The 18,785-nt window shown below is 45.7% G+C and overlaps 2 protein-coding genes across 2 annotated transcripts; one reads left to right on the top strand and one right to left on the bottom strand.

Annotated features, from left to right (window-relative positions):
• Positions 1–481: 481 nt before the first annotated feature.
• Positions 482–12,560, bottom strand: VKORC1L1 (vitamin K epoxide reductase complex subunit 1 like 1). The gene is made up of 3 exons (XM_066563561.1): positions 12,361–12,560; positions 1,769–1,878; positions 482–1,119 (listed from the first exon to the last, which is right to left on the bottom strand). Exons 1-3 carry the CDS (start codon positions 12,552–12,554, stop codon positions 893–895), a joined length of 531 nt encoding a protein of 176 aa, XP_066419658.1. The 5' UTR covers positions 12,555–12,560; the 3' UTR covers positions 482–892.
• Positions 12,561–15,591: 3,031 nt separating this feature from the next.
• Positions 15,592–18,118, top strand: CHCHD2 (coiled-coil-helix-coiled-coil-helix domain containing 2). The gene is made up of 4 exons (XM_066563396.1): positions 15,592–15,768; positions 16,312–16,558; positions 17,106–17,253; positions 17,792–18,118. The coding sequence occupies exons 1-4, from the start codon at positions 15,719–15,721 to the stop codon at positions 17,800–17,802; spliced, it is 456 nt and encodes a 151-aa protein (XP_066419493.1). The 5' UTR covers positions 15,592–15,718; the 3' UTR covers positions 17,803–18,118.
• Positions 18,119–18,785: the final 667 nt, after the last annotated feature.

The following is an 18,785-nucleotide window of genomic DNA, read 5'->3' as shown; positions in this document are numbered from 1 at the left end:
ACCCCCAATCTGCAAATCAGCTTTTCATTGACCACATGAAGCTATTTTTGTTCTGTACAGAAATTAATGAGGTTGTCGTTTAATCAGCATACTTCAGGTTTCAGCTTTAATTCCATTTTTGTTACTGGAGAAAAAAAAAAAAAAAAAAAAAAAAAAGGAAAAAAAAAAAGAAAAAAAAAAGAAGAAAAAAAATGGAACCAACCCCAAGCATCATTCTTGTGAAAGCACAACAGTGAGAGCAGCAACTCCATGTTCTTTAGAGGTCACTTCTTCCATCGTGTCAGTCGACTCTGAGCTGAACCCTCTGACAGCTCCTAACCAAACCCATGGGACAGTGAGTTCTCCAAGGATGAAACCAAGAGTTCTAATTTTATTTACAGTATAAGTCCTAGTCAAATCTAAGTCCATCAGCTAAAAAAAAAAAAAAAAAGGAAAAAAAAGAAAAAAAAGAAAAAATACACTTATTGTAAACATGGCAACATTAAATATGGTGATGCTAGTCTAGAATATTTCATGTCATGATCACATCTTGTTATACCTGAATTTATATACAGGATATTTTATAGCAAGTGTTACCCACTTCACAAGTGGAGGGGGAAGAGAGAGAGTCTAGGTTTTGCTGTGGCTAAAACTCCTTCAAAGTAAAGTTAAAGCTTGTCTTTGATTGTTATAGAGCTTTCTTTCATAACCGCATTGAAACTGAAGATTAGCACAGAGAAATTATCTGGGGCCCCTTGAAATTTATAATTCAAAATTTCCATTATGATTCTCGTGAGGGGGGAAAGGGGGGGGGGGGCAAAAAGTGTCTGATATGGAGAATAAAAAAATTACTGCAAAATAAACTTAATGGAAGTTGGGTCTTCAGACTGTCAGTCAAAAGTTCCAGCAGGGGTTATTCCTGTTTGGGTTGGAGTTGCCTCTTCCAGGCCTCGTTCAAATAAACTAGTCGTTTGTAGTTGATGATAAAGAGAATGAAGTTCAGCAAATATGTGAGCACGCAGACAATGCAAAATTCCTTCAGCACGAAGTACAGAATGTATGCCAAGTACAGGGACCCTACTACAGACACTATGGAGGATGTCATGAGGATTAGAGCTGCTACTGCACTTGCTGTCATACCTGCAACAAGAGAGACACAGTTACTCACCCCTCTCCACACAGGGCAAAACTGAATTCAAGCTCAGCCACTCAGCAACAGTTCCACGAAATTCTGGTTAAAACACCACCTGGGTATTTGGAGAGGAATATCTAAAGCTCTGCCTGACAGCCCTGTGATAAGGAGTGTGTGTAGGATTAACCATCCTCATATTCCTGAGTTATAGGGAAATTCGTGGTCAGGTTATTTCTGTCAGGATTAACAGCTTTGTAGCAAACCACAGAGTTACCAAGAAATATATAAAATTATATTTCATGCACTTTTTTGCCTGCTCTCTCCATTACTCCTCCAAAACTTGCCCATTTCATTTTTATTCCCTCTTTTCCACCATGCAATCCAATGCCAAATATACTGGAGTGAAAATACCAGCACAGAAACTGTCTTCACACTTGGATTATTAATAGCATATCAGGAGAAAATGCAATTACTCTTGTTATCAGTTGGGTTTTAAGCCCTTTGGACAGATGTATCATTAGAGTGCTGCTAAAAAAACCCCGAGATAGAAAAATCAGAAGCATTTATCTGGTTTCCTGCAGATTGTGCAATGGATATTGCTCTCCTCCTCCATCCCCACAGCCCTGCTTTGAGGCTCTGAAGTGAATGAATACTTACCAAGTAGCATTTGTAGTATATAAAACACCAGGCCAAAAACACTGTTGGACTGATTTATTGCACTGTCCTTTCCAAAGATGGAACCCAAGAGACCGAATCCTCGACCCCATCTGTAAAACAGGGAAACTAATTAACTCTTATGTGGTAGGCATAGGGACAGGCGTTCGGAAGATTTCGGGCTGTGACGGAAAAGTACAGGACTCCTTCTGCCCCCCTCCCCATAGATAAGGATCACCCTTGGAATGTAGCCAGACGTGTAGCCCCCCTAACCTATGCATGCCAGTAACTTTCCACTCCATACTAACCCTAGAAAGTATAGCCAAACCCCTGTCTGACGTAGAGAAACCCCTTAGTCCATAAATACCCTCGAGACCCCTCAATAAACGCCTTTAACCGTCCACCACATTGGTGTCAGCGTCCATTATTGACCACGAGGGATCCCAAGGAGGAGATCGCGGTGCTGGACTCCGATACCAGGTCACCGCGACCTTCACAAGAAGGCAACACTCTTATTTGCCCACCTCCTGCTTTCCAGCAGCATTTCCAGTTCAGGGCTCTTGGGGAAAGAAAAGGACACAAATTCTGACATGATTTATGTGGTGTTCTCCTGGAAAACCAAGCAGCAACAGGGGGAGCACTGGGCACAGCTTTATCCCACACTTGCTGATTAGAGTTGTTTGACACACCAGGAACTGCTGAGGGAACTGCACTGAACACCAGCTCTGCTTCCCAGGGCTGGAGTTTGGAGCTGTTTTGTCACATAAACATTTCCTTCCCCCAATGACAGCTTTAGCAGCTCTCTGCACCACAGTCACCTGGACACAAGGTCACTACAAAGCTGAGGCAAGGATTTGTTCCACTCACTTTGTCTGCATCAGAGCAGGAGAAGAATCAGGACATAAATCTGTGGCTCAGCTGCTCCTCAAACAGCTCAGGAGGAACCCAAATCTGTCAAGCACACGAGCTGAGCATGGCACCATCACAAGATCCCCAGCTCTTGCACAGTGTGACACTTTGAACCAACACCTGAAATCCCTACAAAGTGACTTTCAACTTTCCAGTGATAAGGCAGAAAGCAGCACAAGCCCTACAAAACTGCTGCTGCAAAAGGAGGAGGAAAGATTAAATTAGCAATTGTGTTTGTGCCAGAAACCATTAATTCCATGCCCTAAGGCAGATCATGCCATTATTTGTAAAAGCAAAGTGAGAACCCTATTTATTAGTGTCACTAGAAAATATGAAGTTATTTTGTTACTCCAAGGTAATTTAACTCACAAGAGCACACTGGGATATCTGCCAGCAGATTTTTGGAGCATCAAGCCAAGCCAACAAATGTAAGGTTTGCTTCACATTAGCAGCTTAACCGAGCAAGGTAACAAAGTGCCAATCCTCATCCTGCAGCAGCAGGAAACTCCAAGGAAAGTGCAATTTTCAGGAAGTTTCCTGTCCTAGAGGCGATGGCCCTGCTGAACCAGGACACAGCTCAGGTTTGTCCCTGCACATGGCAGGAATGGTGCTGATGTCACTCACCTGGGACCTGCCATCACCACATCACAAGCAGTTTTCTCACAGAAAGAGGCACCACAATGAGGATAATTTCATATCATCTCCAAAACACTTTCTAGTCTCACAGCCATCTGTGCAAAACCCATCATTTTAATTGCAGACTAATTCTGAATTTACTATTAATACTCTTGTGCTCTTCTCCCCAAGAAACCCAGCAGGTCCCAATTCTTAGAAAGCAGATTTGCTGTACAAACAGTCAAAAATTAAACATACTTTCAGCTAGTTTGGTTACAAATCTTTTAAAAGTGGAACTTTTGTGCCAATCTTAAGCTTCAAGGCAGCACAGACAATGAGGGGACAGAGCCTCAGCATCCCAGAGCTGCCAGGAAAAGCAGAGCAGAACTGCCTGGCCCTCTGCTCTCACCCCAGGGCAACTCTGGGGCTATGGAAGTTACAAAGAATTACAAAGAATCTCAGTTATGGTGAGATTTCCTTCCACACCTCAAAGGTTATCTGGATTTTAAGTGAGAACTGTTAATTTTTTAGCCTTCCTGATGGTCACAGCACATGTAACAATTGTCTTGTGTTGTCCAAATTCCAAAGGCTGTATTAAAGAGCCACACAAATACATTAAAGAAATTATCATAGTAGTATATAAAACTACTTTAGTATATATACTTTAGTAGTATACACTACTAAAACTACATAGTTGTATATAAAACTTCTTCTTTCTACATTGAATAGTTTATTTTTCTGTATTATTACATTTATAGATGCTTCAGCCTGCCATCCCCAAGTTCAGTTTATTGTTGAGAATTCATGTCAGGGTGACATTAAAATGATTTGAACACACTCAGGTTTTCTTGCACAACCCAAAGTGGGCAAAGGCTCAGCATCAGCCCAACTCCAACCAAGTGCAGGATGCTGAATGTGCTCTCACATCCTGTGATCTGTCTGAGAGCAAACTCCAGCTTAAAATATCAGAAATGGCATTTGAGAGAACCTGCCCCTGCAGCTGTTCTGCAGGAGAATAATCCAATGTTGCCAGTGGAAGGATGATGAGTTCCAGCCCTTCCCAGGAGTCAGAGTCCTGGAGGGATCTGCGCAGAGCTGCAAGGTCAGAGCACAGGGAAAGCTTTTTCCACATGCAGGAGTTCATTAAGTGTCTCGTTGGCCTTGTAGCAGCTTTGAGGACATCAAGTATTAAATTTCAGCCCATGGAGTTCAGGTCTAATCTCAAATCTTATTCCACACACTTGGAGCCAGCTCAGCAGCACAGAACACTTTTCCCAGCCTTATAAGGTTTGGAGTGGGAGCAAGTGTTCTGCATCAAATGAAAAGCAAAGTATTTAGACTTTATAGATTTACTTTGTACACTCCCATTCCCATCTCATTTCCCTGCTGAAAAGCCTAAATTGTCCCCTAATTTTATTAAGGTTGTAAAACTCACAATGAACCAGGAACTTCTGCCAGCAAATGGAAGAAGGATAAAAACTGAGTAGAGAGTGTTCATTTTCTCACCAGACTCAGGTGTGAATTGCCTGACTGATGAAAACTTCAAAGTCTAAAAAAATATGGCAAACAAATAGCAAGAAGAAAGTCCTAATAGCAAGATAAGCTGCAAAAAAATAAACTCAGATGTATTTCATGTAACCTGAATTTTACAAAAAAACCTAACTTAGAAGAAGTGTTATCATTTGCATTATTTATTTTTTTTTAAATACAGAATGTAAACAAAATGACCTGCAGGAGTACAGAGCTGCTTGCAGAGCAAGATAAAAGCAGAGCCTGATTTCTGCAGGCTCTTCCTGGTTCTGCCTGGTGGCTCCATCCCTGAGGAGCAGGAGCTCCGTGCTGAGATCCAGGTCACTGTCACCCCAGGTGACTCAGAGCACTCTGACACACACAGGGGCCAAACCCACTCTCACCACGCCCGAGTTTCACTGCCATTAAAAATCTAAAGCAATCTGAGCTAATTACAAGGAACAAACCTTTAAGACATCTTTGTAAACTCAGTTCCCCCTCCCTATCTGCATGTACCACTCTGAATGTTCTTTAAAATGTTAAAAAGTGATTCAAGAAATTGAAAATGAAGTGATTCATCTCTTTTCCCAACATCTACAATTGAACACTGCAGTGATTTTTCAGTCCTCTTTTATCAAAAGGAGGTTTTGAAAGTTATTACCCACCCTCTAAACAATGCCCCTTTTGGTTTGAGGTACTTCACAAAGCTCAGCAATGTTGCATTTTCAGAAGTTTGAAGCAGTATTTGTGTGCAATTGTTACTTCTTAACAGGAAGACAAAAAGAACCGAGGTCACTGTGCTCAACAAGTGATGTACCTCCAATAAAATCTTACACTTTTACATCACTAAAATCATTTCAATCTCTTTTGCACAATTGTGAACATCCTCTGTGTCCAAAACAGGACACACTTGAAACATTTTAGCATAATTTAGCAGAAAAAATGCTAAAATGGAACACAAGAACCTCATTTAGTCCACCAGCATCTCCAACATTTCAAAGGACAAGCAAACAACCTTCCAGTTTAACAAGTTACAAGTTCTGAGCTGTCAGCACTGGCTCCAAAAGCAGCAGAATTCCAAACCTGCCAAACCCACCAAGTCAAACAAACCAAGCAGAAAGTGTTTGTTTAGCCAGGAGTTGGATCCGTGTCCCCTGCAGCCCCTGTAGGAAATGCTGGAGTGTTTCTGTAGCCAAGCCCCGGCTCTGACAGTTGCCTGCAGATGTTTTGAGCAGTTTTCTCAAAGACAATTCCCAAGAATGATCCTCCTTGTTATCCTTCCTTGGCCTCCACTGTCCTTAAGCCTGATCATGCTCACAGGGGTCTGAGGATGAGGGAAGAGACGAGGATCTGACTCCATGTTTCAGAAGGCTGATTTATTATTTTATTATATATATTACATTAAAACTATACTGAAAGAATAGAAGAAAGGATTTCATCAGAAGGCTGGCTAAGGATAGAATAGCAAAGAATGATAACAAATCTTTGTGTCCCAGACAGAGTCCGAGCCAGCTGGGCTGTGATTGGCCATTAATTAGAAACAACCACATGAGCCCAATCCCAGATGCACCTGTTGCATTCCACAGCAGCAGATAACCATTGGTTACATGTTGTTCCTGAGGCCTCTCAGCTTCTCAGGAGGAAAAATCCTAAGGAAAGGCTTTTCCATAAAATGTCATGGCTACACTTAAGGATCAGCTGAAACTTCTGAACTGGGGTTTCACCTGCACCAACACTTGGCAGCCTCCCCTGAGGCCTTCCCGGGTGTCCCAGATGTTTTCTGAGCATTTCTGACCTCAACCACGACCCTGGTGATGAGCAGAACCACGTCCCCTGGATTTCACCTGGAAACCCCCCTGGGTTTTATGCCCAGAACGGAACCAAGCCCTGGATTTCCAGTTTAACATGGAAAGAACCACACTGGCTCAGCACAGGTACAGCATGCCTTGGAAAAAGGACAATTCCAGGTCTCATTCCAGTGTCCCCAAGGACTGCTTGGAAATGCAATCAAATCCCTCAGGGGACCAGATTATTCAAAGGCTTCTCTGATCCCAGATCTCTGCATTTGTGCAGCAGCAGCTTCGCCAACACAATTCTCTCTCAGTTGTTGGGTTTGGTGCAAAAGTGCAAACAATAACCAAGATTCTGTGCTCAAACTGCAAGGAAAGAACTCAAATTTGGGTGGGTTTTGGGTAGTAGTAGTAGTTACTTAAGCAGTAGTTACTTCCTCTCATTTCAGGATTATTTCTCACCCCATGAGCATTATTTTGTTATCAACAGCAAGCACCCCTTACCACTTTGTAACCTAGAGGAAACAATAAATCTAATTTTATCAAAAACAAATAACAAAAAAAGGCTACACTTGATAAGTGATGTGCACATTTCCTTGAGCACCACTGGGTTTCTGAGATCATTTCTGGTCCAGAATGAAAGTTCTCAGAGAGGAGCAGAGCTCACCCCCTGCCCTCAGTGAAAAGCTCATAGAAAGGTCAAAGGATCTGTTAAGAAACTTTGGTTGCAACTTCTTTCCAGCTTCACCAGAGGATTTTGGATTAAATCTAATTCATGGCTTCAAGGCCACTCTTAACAGCCTTAATAAATTAAGTAAAAGCCTTCAATTAGAAGCCACAAAAAAGAAGATTAAAAATTCTCATTTGTAAACTTGCCAGGAGTGCTCAAAAATGTTGATACACTTAATTTCATGTTTAAATCTATTAGCAGCATTTAGCATAACCAAATGAGGTTTTCTTCTATATATCCTCCAGCTCTACTTCAGATAGTCTGTAAAAACTCTCAGGGTCTAGATCAGCAAAATATTAAGCAGACAGTGGATAATTATTTTATAGCAGCCTTTACAGAAGCACTCGCTATTCAAGATACAAGGCAACAGCACTGATTCCTTCCTTAATAATCTTTTCTATTAAGCTACCATAAATGAAGACCAAGTCTGAATTATAAGCACTTTGTTAAATTTACTGTGCACGAGGCAGAATAATTCCTAACCCTATTACAAATTCCAGTGAAGCTGGAAATTACATATTTATGAAAAGCAAAAATTAACATGTTTGTGTGAGCACTGTAAGGATGGAAAAGAAAATCTTACCACAGCAGGGGCACTGCTGTGTTTTATAAAAGATGTGCCTCAGTCAATAGGTGTTGTATCAGTATTAAACATCAATTTTCTACTAGAAAGATGGAAAAAAAAACCCCAAAATATTTGAGTTCTCAGCTTCTGCAGCTTTAAGAGCAACTTTAAGACTCCAGGCTGGTTTCTACCAGCATTCCTGCACCGTCCCCTGTCCAGCCCATGGAATCAGCTCTGGGTGCTCCCAGCTCACACCCTCTGCTCCCCCGAGCCCTGCCTGCAGTGCCAGCCCAGCTGGGGACAAGGGACACAGAACCTTGGCTCCAGGGCAGGGCTTCCCTTCAGCACAGGAGTGACTCTGGCTTTCCCTCCCCTCCCCTGTGGCACCAATTTGGCTCCTCCAATTTCTCCCTGCCCAATTCCAAACCAGAGATTTTCCAAGCTTCCCTCAGACAGCCAACTCACTAAATCCAGAATCCCTTTTTCGTCTCCTAACACCTTACACCAGTCACTAACACTTGCAGCTGAAAACCTCAAACATATCTGGATATTTGCTTGCAGGGGCAGCAAGGAAAAGAGCTCCTGGGATATCAGGAATTTATTACTATAAACATGAATAACTGCCACATAATGTTCTTTACTTGGAATTAAGCAAACTTGACAGACAACACAACAGAACCTGTTTAAACATCAGCTTAGGGAGGTCTGGGAATTTTTCTCCATGCCTCATTTCCTTGGACAATGGGGTTGTTCTTGTCACTTTGATCCCTGTAAAGATGCATCAGAGCAGTTCTAGCAAGGTGTGCTCTGCTGAGAAACCAGCACGGGGCAGTTCTTTACCTGCAATTCACACCCACTCTGCAGAGGAACAGCTCTACAGCAGGACAAGCAACCAAACAGAACACAGGGTGTAAATTCAGTGTTTAAAGTGAATTATGAATGTGGCAGAACCATACAATAACAGTACACCTGTCACAGGCCACCCTTTCAGAGCTGCCCACAACACACCCCACGTTTAACAGGCATTTTCAGGAGCTACCAGGTGAATATTTTGGTGCATCCACAGAAAACACAAGGTGGATGTGAAACTTTTATAGAGGGAAGTGTCCCCACCCATGGCAGGGGCTGGGACAGGATGACCTTGAAGGTCCCTTCCAACCCAAACCATCCTGTCACATCACACTTTTCAAAGTGCCTCAAACACAAGACACCAATCCAAAACTCTGCCCATGAACAGAACAGGGAATTCCTAAAATCCCAATGACATCCAGATTCTCCAAATGCTATTTTGACTCTAGAACTCCTTCAGCAACCAGGCAAAGATCAATATTGACTATTGCCAAAGCCCTTCAGTGACGCAGCTGCAAATATTGCTAAAGATACACATGTGCCCTTTGCTCGTTTGTGCTGCTGTCTTGAGGCTCTTACAGCGTTCATTAATGCATGCCAGGCTGCTAAAGTCATTTAAAACCACTCATTTATCCTCCAATTCATCAAGACAGAAAGGAAACATGTATTAGCAGATCCCAAAATCTCTCAGGGCATGGAAAAGAGCAAAGCCAAAGGCTCTGAGTCTCTGCATTACCACTTAAAGGTCACATTTTATTTCAAGCTGTAGCATGACCTGCAGGACTTGAAATGTGTTTTATTACTTTAATTCCCACTGTGAAAATACAGCAAGACCAAAAATATTTTTCAGTGGAAAACTATTAGCCAGTTTATAAAACAGTCAGTTTGTAAATGAAGCCATTTTTGACCCTTAATAATTCTCAACTATCAGACAGCAATTAATTTAAAATAAATACAGCAATTAGGGAGGTATTGCCCTAATACCTGCCATTATCAGCCACTCCTTAGCAAATTCTATTTTTAAACTATTTCATGAACTTTCCCCTTGATAAAAATTTGAAATATGCTGACCATTCATGTTTTGGGTAAGGGATACTGGGCAGGGATCTCTCCAACATAACCTTCTGCATGAGTCAGGCTCTGATAGGAGATTTTCTGTGCTCCTCCCTCTGCATGCTGGCAGTCTTTACATTTCTGTTCTTGCTCTTGTGCCAATGCCAGATCTGGCTTAAAAGCAAGACTTGGAAATACCAACAGCTGGTGAGGAAAACTCCGCCCAAAATACCAGAAAGTCAGCTCAGGAAGGAATAAACTAATTCTAATTATTCTATGCATTTAAAATGAATCCTAACAGCATTGAGTGCTTTTTAAAGTTCAGCCCACTCTTGGAGTCAAAACTCAAGATGTGAAGATTGTAACATTCCAAATTCCATCAGCAAATCCAGCTTAAATAAAAAGTCACATAACCCAAGGAACCACCTAAAAGCCAAAGTAGGAGCAGAAGTTTCTCACCCAGATAACTCTGCAGAGTTAACTCTAATCATTAGCTAATCAATTAATTTCTGACTGTCAGTGAAACAGCTCAATGAGAAAAGAAATATGGAAGTTAAATCTGAATTACCTGAGAAAAAGCTGGAACACAAATTTGAAACTTTACAACCCCAGTGAAATCTAAAATGTGCTTAAAAGCTCCTTTTAGAAATGAAGTTCCTGAGAAACTTTGGTGATGTGGGAACAAGGAACACTCAGCTGGAGAAAGTGACAGAGAACAGTGGATGGGGAGCTGTGGCCACATGGAAAATAAGATTAATTTCTTTGCAACTTCAATGCCTTGCCCTCCTGCATTACTGTTAAAGCCGAACTCCCCCTCTGTGCCCTGCACAGCCTGGAAAGCAAATTCTTCTCCAAATATGGTTGGAGTGAGCAGAACTTGCACGTTCCTTTTGCACAAACTCCTTTTACCACCTGCTCACACGATCACGAGCTCTCCTGGCATTTGCAGTGCTTCACTCCAGGCATGGTTCTCCTAGCAACTGCTGGGAGATCTGAGAGCATTTTATCCCCAACTCCTCACATTATCATCCAGAATTCCTCCAGCCAAGGATTCCCAGGTCTTACTCAACGTGTCAGCTGCAGCATTGCTAATGAACGCTGTAATTACCGAGCTCGGTTCCATAATTAGAAATAATTCCAATTATATCTTTAGGTAATTTCCTTCTCCCAAGTGTTCAGTAAACATGCATCAAAATTGTGACATGCAATCCCCTGTCACAACAGCAGCACAAAAAGCTGTTGGAGGACCAAGTCTGTACAAGAACAGGCTTCAGTCTCTGTTATTGTCTTTTTACCCCTTCATCTGTTACTTAATGCTTGAATTTCTGTTATTCTCTTTTTACCCTGTATCTGTGATCAAAGTTAAATGCCTGATGAGACTCACGTGCTTTAATCTCAGTAGCCTGAGCATAATTTAATTTATATTATTTGAATTTATCTGGTGAGTTTATTGAAGCTTTCTCCCTAGTTAGAGCCAAACTTCTCATTTCAGGCCACTTTCCAAGCAGAGATATGAACAAGCACCTTCACAAACTAAAGATGACCTGAGGCAGACAGAAAAGCAGAGTTAAAGCCTTCACTCAACCACAACATCAGGTGGCCAGAGATACAGATCTCTGTAACACAATCTCACTTCTGTCACCACAGAAGAGGATTTAGGAAAAAGAGCTTCCTGGATGTTTTGCCTCAAAAATTTCACAGCTCCCAGCTTGATAGAGGATGAGAATACTCCATCAAACTGGCTTGTTATGATGATACAGCAAGTACGTCTGTAAAAACTGTGACAGCTTTTGCACAGGTTACACTGAGAGGGGAAAAAGGAAATCTCAAGTATTCATTCAGCTGAAGGCACTAACACAATAATAACAAAATTCTCATTAAAACAAAGAGGAAGGATTTAATACATAGATTTGCTTAAGAACCAGATTCATACAATGACTCTCCTAACAGAAATAAGAGCTCTTGGCCTTTAGAAAGCAACTGCTGAACTGGCTGGACATCTGCAAAATAAGTCAGGATTTGGACTGGGCTTGTGCTGCAGAGGCATCCAAGCCTCCTTTGAATGAAGCACTTCCTCTGGATCACCAAAGCATCTCCTGTGCTGCCAGGGTTCGTCCCAATGAGAACGCAAAACAGATACTGCAATTAAAGCTAACAAAGCGAACCACCCGCAACCGCACTTGTTTATGTTGTCCTTAACCACGGCTCACAGACACAGCACTCCACTCTGCCCAGCTTTTACCACTGAAACGCCTGTCACTCCACCTAATTGCCACTGATTACAACACAGCAATTGCGGGTGCCTCACCCTCCAGCCGTAGCGATCCCGAAAATACCCGTTCCCACAGGGGCCCTCCAGCCCCGGGGCTGCCCCACACCGGGAGCGCTGCCCCGTCCCCGGCAGCCCCGGCCCCTCCGTGCCCCCGCCCGCCCCGCAGCCCCTCCGAGCACCGGCCCGGCCCCCAGCACGCCCCGAGGCATGGGAGGCAGCGCTCCGGGACCCTTCCCCAGCGCTCCCGCAGCCCTCAGCCCCTTCCCCCCGCGGGGGCGGCGGCGGGTCCCACCCGCGCCTCACCTGGAGGTGATGGCGGCGGAGCAGCGCACCCGCTCGCTGAGGTCGCACAGGGCCTGGTAGTGGCTGTCGCGGCCCTTCTCGCGCTCCAGGTGGCAGGCGTACAGGGACAGCAGGATGCCGGCGGCGCACACGGCGGACCGCGCCACCCGCTCCCAGCGCGGCACCGACACCCGCAGCAGGACGGGCGCCGCCATCTTGGCCCCGTCCCTCCGCCTCAGCCCGCGACGCGCGCCCGGCGCGGCCCCGCCCCGCGCACGCGCGCGCTCCTCATTGGCCGGCCGCGCACGCGCGCGCGCTCCTCATTGGCCGGCCGGGCGGGCGCGCCACAACCCCCTCCCCTTTCCCCCCTCGCTGGCCACGCCCCTCGCCGCTCGCGCCAGACGTGGCGCCTCGCGACGACGTCACGTCAGGCCTGGGCGGGGGTGGGGGGGGCGTGGCATAGCGCCCCCTGGCGGCCGCCGCGAGCCCGGCAGAGTCCCCTCACACCGCCGCCCCCGCCCCGCCGGAATCCAGAGAGAAAACCGGGCTTTTCCAGCAGGAAAATTAGATTTTCCAAAAGGAAAATGGGATTTTGTAGCAGGAAAATGGGCTTTTCAGCAGAAAATTGGGCTTTCCAAAAGGAAAATGGGCTTTTCCTCACGTTTTTTCCCTCCAGTCTGGGACACGAGGAGACCGGGCAATTCCCAAAAATGCGAGAAAAGTCTCCCTGGCTGAGCTGACCCTCAGGGATGATGTGTCACTTCATGGAGCTCAGGTGATGTGAGCCTCAGCCCCGTTCTCCAGAGGTTTTTCCGTGATTTTGGGCAGAACGCACCAAACTCCCACACCCTGCCCAGAGCCCATCTGGTGTGCAGAGGGCCTGCTGCACTCCCAAACTCACCACGAGCTTTTCTGGGATGTGTCATTTGGACAAACAATAGAAGAAATCTATTAAAAGTTTGATTTTCACACCACAGCCTCTTGTTCCACTTGGCTCGGGAGCAGCTGCTGATGGTTCCCCCAGAGCTCGCTCAGCCTCGCGCTTGTGCAATGGGATTTCATCACTTATTTCCCAGATCTGGGATCCCATTCTGCCACACTGGGTCACAATCAGATGGACACAACCCAAAATCAAGGCTGGATCTTGTTTCTTTCACACCTTTCTATCAAAAGAAGCATCAGCACCTGACTGGTGGTTAAAGAACCACTTAATCCCTGTGGTGAACCCACATCAAAACAGCTGAAATAAACCAATATTTGCTTGCTGTGAACATCACCACAACCACCATTATTGCGGATTTTTTTGGGGATGGCCATCAGCTACTGGTTCTTGTGTCCTTCCCCAAATCCTTGTGAGCTGTGGGCATTAGCAGATGCGAGGGTGAGCCGGTACAAAAGGGAGCTCTGGAGTTTTCCCAAGGAAAGCAGCAGGACAAAGCACAATGGCAGCATTCATCCTGCCCGCAGTGCCATCCTGCCCTCATTGTTCTGCAAAACAAAACAAATCCAAGAGGGACGCGGTCACAAAATGACTTCAAGCGTCAAGAATCGCCCTGCCAGCAAAGAAAAAAAGAGTGAAAATTGAAAACTATTAATTAAAAAGCATTGAGAAAACCACTCATTAAGAAACGAGTTGCTTGAACTCTAGAAAAGCAAAATTATTGCTCAATTATTGCTCTCAGAGATGGAGAGAGGCCAAGAGCCAGGGAGAAGCTGTCCTGCAGCAACACTAGTGGTCTGAGCTTCTGCAGATGTCCCTGTTCTGAGCATGGTTTATCATTTATATTTATCTCCTGATAATTCTCTCGTCAGCAACTGCTTTTCTGAGCTGTACTCCTGCTCTATAAACTCACAATGTTAGCTCTTCTTTCATCAGGCAACAGTTACATCCCCTGATGTAAAAGATGTTGAAATATCTGGTCTTTCACCTCCTTTTTAAGTGAAGAAATTGCCAACAAGCAATTTTTTAACATGAATTATCATAACTGTTGACTGTGGTATCTCTTATCATTGCTGCTGGGTGTAGAAACAGCTTCATTAATTCAATAGCTAATAAATTAATTTAAAAATTCATTTATCTGAGTAGACAGTGTCTCTAAAGCAAGGAGACTCAGCCCCTGAGTAGGGATGAGGGGGCAGGAGGGACCCTGGCTTCTTTTTTGGGGTGAAAATCCCATAGTCACAGAATGGTTGGGGTTGGAAGGGACTTCTGGAGATCATCCAAGGCAGGGTCACCTGGACCAAATCCAGGTGGGGCAGGAATGTCTCCAGAGAGGGACACTGCAGGTTCACAGCTCTGCCACCCCAACATAAAGAAATTCTTTCTTGTGTTGAGGTGAAACTTGTTGTGTTTTAGTTTATTACTCCTTGTCCTGTTGCTGGGCATCACCAAAAGGAATCCAGGATCATCTTATGGCACCTCTTGGAGATGTTTCTATGGATTGATGGGATCTCCTCTTTGCTCCAGAGAAACCCATGAATCCATAGAAATAAAATAAAATCTGTAACTCTACCAAAGGGCTGAATTCTGAGAGGTTTTTGAGGCTCCTTTTCCTCAGAGAACGATTCCCTGAAGGCTGGAACACTTTCCATGGCGATTTAGGTGTTTATTGTGCCTGAAGATGCCAGGGGTGCAGGTTTATTGTGCTTTAGGTTTTTCTTGTGACCAACTGTCCCTCACAGATTTAGGAGTTTATTATTGTGACCAATTGTCCATCACAGATTTAGGTGTTTGTTGTGACCAACTGTCCCTCACAGATTTAGGAGTTTATTATTGTGACCGACTGTCCCTCACAGATTTAGGAGTTTATTATTGTGACCGACTGTCCCTCACAGATTTAGGAGTTTATTGTGGCTCAGGATCCTACAATAGCAGATTTATCGCTATTTAGGTGCTTATTATGGCTGGAGGTCCCACAAAGACGAGGGTTTAACACTATTTAGATGTTTATTATGACCGAGGATCCTACAAAGGCGGGTTTACGCGATGTGTTTATTATGACGGAGGTTCCTGCACGCACATATTTATCAAAATTCAGCTGCTTATTGCGGCTGAAGATCGGACAGACGCAGTTCTATCGCTATTTAAGCGTTTATTATGACCAACAGTCCCCGGAGCACGGGTTTAACCGCACTTTAGATGTTTATTTATTTACTGCCACCGCCGCCATCGCGGCCGCTCCCGCGCGGCGCCTCAGGCGGAGGGGGCGTGGTCTCCGCTCAGCCCCGCCCCGTGCGCGCCGTCCCGGAAGTGACGCAGCCCGCGGTGACCTTCAGAGGCGGCGTGCCGGTATCAGACCAGGCCGTGCCGCTCGGGGCTTCCTCCGCTTCCCTCCGCGCCGCTCGGGGCTTCCTCCGCCTCGCTCCGCTCCCCGTCGCCATGCCCAGGGGCAACCGCAGCCGCACGTCCCGCGTGCCGCCCCCCGCTAGGTGAGGGCGGCCGGGGCCCCCTCTGTTTCTCCCCTCTCCCCCGTGCAGGCCGCAGTGGCCCGGCCGCCATTGTGCGGGCGGGTGACGCACCGGGGTGGTGGCAGCGCCCGGCTGGTTTGAGTTGGGCTGGCTGTGGGTTAGCGGAGCGGGGTTGGGCGATTTGGGGGATGGAAATGGGTCTGCTCGACCGCAGGGACAGGACACCAGCACCGTGGTGATCAGCCGCTTTTGGGGCAGATTGTATTTTTCCCCAAAACAGCTGTGTGAGCAGAAAAAAGCCTGTAGTTCTGACCCTATCTTGCATAAGACGCTCACCAGAACACCGAGTTCACTCTTTCAGTGTGTAACAGCGGTGTGTGTAATCCCAGCGTGATCCTTGGGGCCTCCTGTCTAGCACGCTCTGTGCCACTGTGTGTCCCTTCCAGCTCGGGACATTCCGTGCCTCACAGGAGGAACCCTGCAGCCGTGTGGCCTCTGCCCGGCATGGTTTGAGATGATGATGATGATGATGGTGAAGTGATGTTTCTCTTTGTGTCCCTGCAGCCGGGCACCCCCGAGGAGAGTCGCGTCTCCAGCACCGGCTCCTCGGGCCTCTGTCCCCGCAGCGGCTCCGCCTTCGGCCGTGGCGTCCCCGGCCCCGAAGCAGCCGGGGCTGATGGCCCAGATGGCCACGACTGCTGCCGGGGTGGCCGTGGGCTCGGCCGTGGGACACACCATTGGCCACGCCATCACCGGAGGATTCAGTGGAGGGGGCAGCTCTGAAGCTGCCAGGCCTGATGTCACTTACCAGGTGAGGGGAAGCACGGCTGGACACTGACTGATGGCAGCTCAGCTCCATGCTGAGGGAGTTACTGGAGCCTTAAACACCACATGAGTCACAGCTGGGGTGCTTACAGTCTTTATTTAATCTATATATATATATATAACTATATAGAGAGTATAACTACAGACTGAATCTCCAAGGTAACTCGCCATGAGTCATCTTAAAAAGAGTTCATAGGGATGCAGGAGGGATGTGTGGCAAGGTGTTGGTGTTATTTTCTACTGTATTCCTCTGATTCCATGTTCCAGGTCTGATGTTGGGGAGACCTTTGCTCAGGTGCCATCCAGAGTTACTTGAATGTATCAAAACCACTCAAGTATTTGTAATTTAAAAAACTACTCTGAAAGTGATAATTCTCTGCTGGAAAATTGTTTTGTACTTTAGCCCTTCACTTGTTTTTCATTTAAAAAAATGAAGGTTTTGACTGAAATGCAGGGAAGAACCCTCAGCAAGCAGTGTTGGGGGTGCTTTGGCTTTGTTGGAAGGGTCTTTACAGAGCCATTTGGTGTTTCAGGAGCCCCAGGGTGCTCAGGCTGCCCAGCAGCAGCAAGGCCCTTGCCAGTATGAGATGAAACAATTCCTGGAGTGTGCCCAGAGGCAGACCGACCTCAAGCTGTGTGAGGGCTTCAGTGAGGTGCTCAAGCAGTGCAGGGTTTCCAATGGTAAGTACACAGTGCTGGCAGGCAGCTCTTAAATGGGATAATCAGTAAAATTATTGTGGGAATGATGTCCTGGGGCTTTGATGCAGCTGGGGAGTGATGAAGGTGCTCTGAAGTCAGGTAAAGCAGCTGCTGTTCTGTTGGGCTTTGTGTTTGGGTCCTGTGGGGTGGAGAGGGGGTGAATTCCTGATGCTTTGTGCTGGTGCATGGCCTGAAGGTGACTGGAAAAGTGGCAGCAGCACATTTGGGGCATTAGCAGAGCTCTAAGGATAACAAAACCATCCTGTCCTGGGAGGGAGGAGGCAGCTGTGCAAAAGAGGCATGGAAAAAAAAAAATGCATGCAAGACATCATCACCAGTGCTCATGACTGCAGCTCAGCATATCCCAGCAAATGCATGAGGGAAGGGGGAACACCCTGACAAATCTGTCCTGTGGCAGGGAAAACACCTTCCATTCAGGGACCCAAAATTGACTGAAATACCTCCTTACCCTTCCATTCAGGGGTCCAAAACTCACTGAAATTAACTCCTTCCCTTTCAGGTTTGGCCTAAGCCTGCACAAGGAGGCTGCTGAAGATCATCTTGCAAGAACTGACCTATGAATGAAAAACAAAAAGCTTCAGTAATAAAGTTTAAAGCTGTCTGGTATCTTGTTAGTTCATATATTCACACTATCATCTCTGTGGCTTGACTCCTGCCATAGCTGCCTCTGATGTGATCCAACTTCACAGCCGCAATTTAATTATTTAGCACAGAATGGAAGGGTGAATAATAAAGCAGAATGAGCTAACGTGGGTTTTTCTGGTTTTGCTGATTGTTGTGTTGAATGTATGTAATGTCTATAAATAAACTTCTCTCTCTAGAAGTACCTTGCTTTGGTTGAGTTTGAGTGCTGGAGTAGAAGGGTGAGGAGGTGAGAATTGATTTTGGCAGGGTGTTCGCCAGGTGTTTCTTTTTGTGGTGTAATAGGCCTGAACCATGAGATGATGTTCCTGTAGCCTTCCCTTCTGCCTGGCTCAAGCATGTGACAAAGCCACTGCTGCTACATGAAAATAATAATTATTTTTAAAGTATTTACCGATGTAAAGTGCAAACCCTCCTTTTCCCATCGGAGGGAGCTGCCACATCACACCTTGCTCAAATCCTTGGGGCTGATAAAGTAAACACCCTCCTGGACATCACTGGAAAAGCCTGGATAAGCAGGAACTGTGGTGGGGAATAACCCTGCTCTGAGAAGCGCAGTTCTGTTAAAAATACTTTCCCTAGCATTACCTGTTTTCCCTGATGTGCTGTTATGCTGTTGGGTGTTCTGCCTGCTCCTAAAGCACTTCACCTCTCACTTGCAGTTCTGAAAGTGAAAAGATTAAAGCAGTGTTCAGAAGGGAGAGGAGTCACCTCACACAGTGGGGATGAGAACAGAACTGTGACAGGAGCAGCTTCGCGTCTGCCGATCAAGCTCCCATCTCATTTCTGGGGTGTTTTACCTTCCTGGTGAAACTGAAATACAACCAGTGGGCGGTTTGGGCCAATCCGTG

This window comes from Molothrus aeneus, chromosome 20 (assembly GCF_037042795.1).
Source record: "Molothrus aeneus isolate 106 chromosome 20, BPBGC_Maene_1.0, whole genome shotgun sequence".
NCBI lineage: Eukaryota > Metazoa > Chordata > Aves > Passeriformes > Icteridae > Molothrus > Molothrus aeneus.
The sequence above is the reverse complement of the archived record's forward strand: the minus strand, read 5'-3'. Positions and strand labels throughout refer to the sequence as shown.

Excerpts from the sequence above, each read along its gene's own strand:
- VKORC1L1 (XM_066563561.1), bottom strand. The coding sequence starts at position 12,554 with ATGGCGGCGCCCGTCCTGCTGCGGGTGTCGGTGCCGCGCTGGGAGCGG. Across the intron at positions 1,879-12,360 it reads TCCGCCGCCATCACCTCCAG|ATGGGGTCGAGGATTCGGTC; the intron begins GTGAGGCGCGGG and ends CCTGTTTTACAG. Across the intron at positions 1,120-1,768 it reads TATACTACAAATGCTACTTG|GTATGACAGCAAGTGCAGTA; the intron begins GTAAGTATTCAT and ends CTCTTGTTGCAG.
- CHCHD2 (XM_066563396.1), top strand. The coding sequence starts at position 15,719 with ATGCCCAGGGGCAACCGCAGCCGCACGTCCCGCGTGCCGCCCCCCGCT. Across the intron at positions 15,769-16,311 it reads CGCGTGCCGCCCCCCGCTAG|CCGGGCACCCCCGAGGAGAG; the intron begins GTGAGGGCGGCC and ends GTGTCCCTGCAG. Across the intron at positions 16,559-17,105 it reads GGCCTGATGTCACTTACCAG|GAGCCCCAGGGTGCTCAGGC; the intron begins GTGAGGGGAAGC and ends TTGGTGTTTCAG.